The following is a 7,684-nucleotide window of genomic DNA, read 5'->3' as shown; positions in this document are numbered from 1 at the left end:
TGTGTGTGTGTGTGTGTGTGTGTGTGTGTGTGTGTGTGTGTGTGTGTGTGGAGGGGCTGGGTGGATGTGTCCTTTTGTATGTTTTTGCTCGTTTTCCAGCAGGCTCGTTCATTAGGTCTGTGGGGAGATGTGCATTCTGCTGACTCTGCTGGATTCAGAGCCGTAGACTTGCTGATCTGTAGTATCTGACACTCAACTATGTGATTAACTGTTTGCATAGGAAGCTCACACACCTACATCCTGTGTGAATAGAAGACAACATTTTTACTCTGAACATGCCCCCAAGGCAGTTATGAACCTTTAATATTTTACCTGCTGTAGATAGCTCTTTGAATGACTTAACAGAGGTTAATTCTAACAGGATTGATAAGAATTGTCCAGAACAGCTAGTCTGAGTTGGCTCGAACCCAAGAGGATTCAAACTGTCTTCAAACTACACTCTCAATTCTTTTACAGTTCATGTGAATGGTAGAATCCTAACCAACCCCTCACTGACCTAAAAATCCAGTATGTCTGCCCCACATATAAAACGTGATGATAGCTGATGTGATATATTTATGYGTGTGTATACATTTTTTTTGTAGGTGCATCAACAGATGCTTCCTGGTGACTGTTAATAACTCGCCACTAAAGCATTAAARCAACATCTGTTTTTATCCTGGTGTTTATCTTTAGTTTCTGTCTCATGGAAGAAGACAGAGACGTGAACATCTGCTCTCAGGCTCGAACAAGATGACAGTCATCTGTGAAGATATTTTGTGAACCCCTTTCTTGTGTCTCTGAACAGTCTCAGTGTTCTTTAAACCAATCAGGCCCAAATGTTTTGCCATTGGCTGTATTGAAGGAAGCCAGATAGCCCATCCTAAAGTGTGTCTGTGCTGTCCTCTCCTCAGGTCTGGATGACTGCCTCCAGCAGTATGTGAAGAGTTTTGAGCGGGAGCAGATCGGGGGAGAGCAGCTGCTGCACATCACCCATCAGGAGCTGGAGGAGCTTGGGGTCACCAGAATAGGTCACCAGGAGCTCATCTTGGAAGCTGTGGACCTCCTCTGTGCTCTGGTCAGTCTCTGTACACAACCATGTTTAAGTTTATTATAGTTCCTTTGTGAGTGACACCGTGTCAGTTATGAGACAAGAMGATAAGATGATGCACATAGAGAAAGACAGAGATTTAGAATTCAAAGGCAGTTATCTTGCTTTATAATATAATATGCCAGAGGAGTGTAAAATCATGCTGAAATGATTTGTAGCAAATAATATATTCGAAATAACTAGAAACTATCTGAATAAGGGTGTTAAATCCAACAGTTTTGGAATAATTAACTTAAAAAAATACTATTTTCTTCCTTTAAAGGTCTTGTCACAATATAAAGTTTTAGAGAACTTATGCTGACTTAAGGAAATTTTGTTATGACTATTTTACTCAGATCTATTTGTTAGCCATACATTATGTACAGGTGTTATAGCTTCCATTAGTTTTATTTTTAAATTCTGTTTTCAGCATAGACATCTTGGACAAACCTTTCATTGTCTAAATCCATATAGTCTGACACCTTTCTAAACAGAGGAATGCTTGTGAATGRATTTGATTTGTGAAAGGCCATGTATTTGTACATATTTTTTCTGGAATTACACTATTTATCGCCCACCCGCTGAACATAATAGTGAAATAATGTTTTTGTGCATCTATATGTGTATGTGCAGCTTCATTTTTCTGTTGCATTAGCAAAAATATCTTATAAAGGATTGAACTAAGACTCCTGGGAAATAATAATTGGATGTACTGTACACCTACAACTAAACTTTCTGTTTCTTTACTAAAAATGTCTAACTCAGACAACTTTACAGATATTGAAATTGCTAACAAACTATCTGTTTGCTAGCAAAAATACATATCTCTTAACTGTTAGGTGGACTTCAATGGAAGTAATTATTAGACTTACATCTAAAGCTGATTAACTTTTGAAGTCAACTCAATTCAAGATGGCCTCCTTACTGCTAGGCTGTGGAACTCCCYCTTTTCTGTTTGAGGCTATGRCTGTGTCCAAAACGACAGGCCGGGTCCTCCGGAGGACCCAGACTCCCCGGTCTCAGAGGGCCGGGTCCTTGGTAGACCGGGAAGACCGGAAAAAAAGAGGCTGTGAATTTGGACGGTCTAGCCTCCCCTCCTTACCCCGGCGTACGTCATGTCACCTAGCAACTGTGACGACGCTAAACAAGCAAACTTAAATCAAAACTAGAAAAATATCAATACATTAGCATTATTAATATCACAGAACTATAAAATTAACTTAAAGGTATCATTAGAAGAACTAATTGACCCGCTGTAGGTTCATGTTTGTTTCGCGTTTTTATGACGAAAAAATAATATTTAAAAACATGTCCATACAAATGATAAAAGTATTAGAATTACAACCGCTAATTTTTTTAAATTTTTAAATCACCATATTTTTATTTAAAATGTGTTCTTTTCTCTCGCTTCGTCCGCCATTACTAGCTTAAAAAAATTCTCCGGTCGGGCCACAATGCATTATGGGATATGCTGGGCCGGGAAGGATCCATCRGACCTGTCCTTCGATTCGGGCCAAAGGAAGGAYGTATTTGTCGGACGCATCGGAGGAGTCTTCTGTTTTGGACGTCCTTCGTCGCAGCGCTGTGACGTATGCGGCCGACGAATTCGACCTTCGGAGGACCCGTCCTGCCGTTTTGGACACAGCCTATGAATACCCTGTTTTTTTTTATGAAGAAGGTAGCGCTGCCTATTGGAGAGTTAGCCAGCCAAAAAGCATCTGTATTAATGTAAAAGAAATAACAGAAAAATGTGAAATAAAAAAAAGTTCCTGTTTTGAGGACTCATTTAAGATTTGCAAAAATTGGTAGCTCTGGTCAACCGTCAGTTAAAAAAAAGCTTTCATGAGACAACTGAAACTCTTGGTTAAAAATGCTTATGTGTTGGCTGTGTTTTTCCCTCTTTTCTTCACAAGTTTAGTATTGACTGTAAAAGAGAACATTTCTGGGGTGCTGCTCTGTGCAAACTTGCCTGGTCACTGCTGACTATACGTGCAGTGGCCCTGCTCAGGATTAGAGAATTAGRGGGGAATTAGGTGCTACTCTCCCAGAGAGGGAGCTGGGAAGAGGTGAGAGGGAAGGAGGGAGGGAGAATATGTAGAAAGAGTATGCAGGATGCACCTTATCTCTCAGGCACACATGGCTGGATTAGTTAGAGCCRTGTGACTGTGTGTGACTGGGTGTGGGTATGAATTTGGTGTGTTAATCAGCACCTCTTCGCATTTAAATCTTCCAGCGTGGGCATGAGCGCTCCGAAGTACCGCTCACTATATGTGCTGGAACTGCACACACACACACACACACACACACACACACACACACACACACACACACACACACACACACACATGTATTTAAGACCCCCATTTAGACAAGATGAAACACTGAAAATACTGGCGTGTTTGCTTTTTAAAGGGTTATTAGGTTTCTCACATCCATGGTCGTGCTTTTCTGTTGCTTTGGCTATCAGTCATATCACAAATTAGAAAATGTATTTTAACTGCTGAGACCAAGGAACATTGTTTGGATGAGAAAATAAAGAAGTAAATTCAGCCACGGGTCTGCCAAAGTTAACGGGAAATATCAAAAGCAGAGTTGACACTTTAGTTTCTAACTGTGTTTTTCCTTGGTACACTAATTTCACACTGAGCTCAATTAGAATTGTGATATGTTTTAAATTGTATATTTTTAATACAAATTTGAGCACTATYMCATCAAATTTCAGCTCAGTATCTGTAAGTTACAGCCATTATTGTGTTTGCTAAGTCTGATTAGCTGTGTCTAACCTAAATGGGGTTGACTCTAGAAGGTTTTTGATGTACACCAATGATTAAAACTTTCAGTAAAATTTTAGTGGTTCATGAGATATTTTACTAACACAGAGAAAAACACACATAGATGGAAACATGACCTATCACATGGCTGCTAGTCTTTCGCCACAGCAGGTGAGCGATAAAAACACCCAGTTGGATGAAACATAATTTACTTCAGTGGCAATGTTCTGTCATTCTCAGACAACAGAGTCTTAAAGGAGCCAAGTCTGAATAATTACTGTCAKTAGTAATATCAATACTCATAAGGAACGACACAATGCTGGCTCCTTTGTCTGTATTTTRAAAGAAGGGATTCTTTGGGTGGGGGTCAGTGAATGTTCATGCTGACCAAGCAGTCTGTAAATGCAGTCATATTTTGCTGCTAGGATAAATGCCAAACATGTCTTTATAGGTAGGAAGTTGTTCAACAAGAGAAASTTGCTTTACAATGCAATGTCAAATGAAATATGTCAAATGAGACAAGATTTAAAAAACGCTTTAATGCAGTAGGGTGAAAATTTACAGTTATGTTTGATTTATTAATTTCTAACTTGGTTGAAATTGACAACAGAATCACATATTTGCTCTTGTTGTTCTTTGCAGTAATTTGTTGCAGAGCTACAACAGAGTCTTGAATCTTTGCTGTTTGTACTGAGTTGCTTTCAACATTCACACAATTCTTGTGGTGTTCCACAGGGTCCTATTTTAGGACTCCCTTTTCTCAGGTTTACTAATTTCATTGTGTCAACTTTTAATCAGAAACAAACATTTTCTCCTGCGTTTGCACATCTTATTTACATGCAAACRTTTGTAACTGGTAAAAACCAGTTATTTTAAAATAACTTTTTCTAGAGATGTTTAAAAACTCTTTTGGTAGATGTGTAGACAAGATTTGGAGCTAGTGGAACAATGACGTAGCAGCCTGTCCCCCACGTGCATAGGTGTAATTTGTGTGTATGTGTGTGTGTGTGTGTTGGGGGGGGTTAGGGGGGTTATGACGCCCACAATAATTTGATCCAGTCAATATAACCCCCCTAGTAAAATGACATTATTTTCTCAAACACAATATAAATTAACAGCTCTCTTGTTGTCTTTAGGTCACTTTGACCTGATTTAAACATCTACAATGTCACATACTGTATGTACTAGCGTAATTACTGAAAATGAAATGCAGGGTTTTACAACACAACACCCCAAATGGTAGACCTAAAGTTACGCCCTTGCACACATGCCCACAAAATACACTAATCTACTATGCAAAGCATTTTTATCTCTTAAACATTTTTACAGCAGCTATTTTACACAAATAAGCAAGATTATTTTCTTTCCTAGAACAGCCCTGTGGCTTTAAATAGAATTTTTTTTATTATTTGTCAGGTTACACAAAAGTTATTAAATCAATTTCTTCTATTTTATCACTTGAACTAATTAGACATAAGTATTCACTGTAGCTGTTTTATATACAAAATTAGTTTTGATTATCATCCTTGGATTCCTCATTGTGACCTTTAAAGTAAATAAAGTTCTCATTACAGGAGTTTTAGGACAGTGGGCATGTTTTCACCAAGATCTCACTAGCTGTGTTAGGTTTTGAAATATGTGTTGAGAACAGTATATTTATGTTTTACCCAATAGATCTCAAAAGGTCTGTTGGCGGTGGCAGCCATCTTGAATTAAATCTAAAATTCAATCAGATGTACAACCACTAGGCTATTTTCTTTCAACCACTTTTTTTAATCAAGAGGTTCCATTTCCATGAATTGGATGATTATCATAACAGATAAAACCAAAAGCTCTGTTACAACTATCGGTTTGTTTTAAACCTCATTTAAGCCTCACAGTTGTAAATAGATTTTCCTTAAATTGCAGCAACAAGAACTTGTCTCCTTTTTAATTTAGTGGAAAATAGATAAGAATTCATATCAGGACTTATTATTTAGAATTATACAAAGTTCACTGTGGTGTTTCATGGATTGAAGCCACATATTTCACCTTTCCTGCAGCATTACCTTTCAGCTTATCCGTGGTTTCTTTAATAATCTTATTATTTCAAGTATTTTGTGATGACGTTCTGATCGCCCAGATGAGTTTGTTGCTGTATTTCTGGTTCAACGTGTGAGCAAAACCAGAAAGATGGCCATAAAGGAGAGGCCACTCCACAAATGGTAACTATGGCAACTACACTGCCACGAGGATAGCAGGGTGCACTACGGGTGGTGGTAGTGGGGGGGGGGGGGGTGGTGGTGGTGGTGGTGGTTGTAATAGCATGATCCTCCTGCTGTATCGATTTGCACTTATAGGCATGCACATGTTTGCTTCTCTCTGTATTTGCACGCACAAAGTCTCTGAGACGCAGCTTTATTCTCCTTCGTCTCAGCYCCCTGCCCGCCCCCCCTCGAGTTATCTGCACACAGACTCGCATTGAGTCATATGACAGGCTAATTACAGCTGTGCAAACATGTATGCTCTAAGTTCATACATACAGCTAGGTTCACAGAGAACAATCTCGCAGAGACAGTATGTKTCTGACCCAGTTTCACTGTGATGCATAGCTGGGTCCTCTCTCCCTCTTGTCTTCTGTCTTTTAGCTCCTCCATTGCCTAATTTCTCTCGCTCTCTGCTGCCACCGTGATACCCTTTCTCCTTTACAGTCACCGTGGTCGTGACTGTGTGGACCAGATCTAGAGGCAGAGGAGGGATAGATACTGTATGTCTTCCTTTGACTGTGCCGTGGCGTTACGAGCGTGTGTGCAGCATTTTATTGTCAGCAGGAATCAGGCTCCGTCAGGCAGGACACGACTCGAGGTGCCCTGGGACACTGACCGCAATGTGTATATATGTATGTGTGTGTGTGTTTATTTAAAAGGGTCACAGTGCAGTAATGGGCAACTCTGTTCACGTGTCAGTAGAATGCAGTGAACGTTTAATAGCCGTGTTGATGCACTGCGCAAAAGGAAACAGTTTAATTGTATCTGTTCGAACATTGTGAAACATGCATGCTATGGAGCCATAATGCCAGTTTGAAGTGGTGTTTTGCAGATGGCGAGCTCTACCTAGTGCTGCAGCTTGTCAGCGTACACAAAACAACACAAAATCTTTAAGTGCTGTGCAGTGCCCACCTCATGAAATGTTTTGGTACCACTTTATTACAACAAGGCTCACCTTATAGATGGTTTATAAATAGTTTATAGATAGGTTATTAATTTTATTAATCATTAATAAGTGTTTATTATGCATTAATTAAGGACAGTTTCTCGCCAAATAGTGAGCCAAATCTGTTCTTGCACATATTACATCTAAAGTGCTGTTAAAATTTTTTTAATGACTAATAAACATGTGCAGTATAAATGTCATAAGGAAGCCTTATAAATACTTAACTGTTTTACACTTAACAATAATGCTTTTTTATGACATTTATACATGTTAATTAGTCGTTAATAAATAGTGTACCTACTGTCTAACATTTTACAATAAGGCTCCCTTTGATAGTTGTGGGTATGCATAATGCAGTAATACAGTACAATATTATATGAAAAACGTGTGTTTCCAATACATTATTGTACTTACAAGGTAGTAACCAAGTCTGAAATGTTTAATATAGTACTCAAGATGTACACGAAGAGATTTGGCTCATTATWTAGCATCAAACTGTCATGATTCTTGTGTTTTGGTTATTTTCTGGTAGTTATTTTTCAGATTGTTTTGGTATTGTCTTATTTTCTCATTTCCTGTTTTCAGTTTCCTGTGCCATGTTTACCTCAGTCAGCTTCTTTGTATTTTTCCAGCCTGCCACACTCATCTGTCT

At 38.8% G+C, this 7,684-nt stretch overlaps 1 protein-coding gene across 1 annotated transcript in view; it reads left to right on the top strand.

Moving 5' to 3' along the window:
- Window positions 1-893: 893 nt before the first annotated feature.
- Window positions 894-7,684, top strand: part of si:ch211-26b3.4 (connector enhancer of kinase suppressor of ras 2) — a gene marked incomplete at its 5' end in the record, with an annotated part of 96,244 nt that continues 89,453 nt past the window's right edge. The window contains 1 exon segment of the mRNA XM_014022074.1: window positions 894-1,057. Coding sequence (XP_013877528.1) covers window positions 894-1,057 — 164 coding nt within the window.

This window comes from Austrofundulus limnaeus, unplaced genomic scaffold (assembly GCF_001266775.1).
Source record: "Austrofundulus limnaeus strain Quisiro unplaced genomic scaffold, Austrofundulus_limnaeus-1.0 Scaffold317, whole genome shotgun sequence".
In the NCBI taxonomy this organism is placed as follows: Eukaryota; Metazoa; Chordata; class Actinopteri; order Cyprinodontiformes; family Rivulidae; genus Austrofundulus; species Austrofundulus limnaeus.
This window is presented reverse-complemented; position numbering and strand designations above follow the sequence as displayed.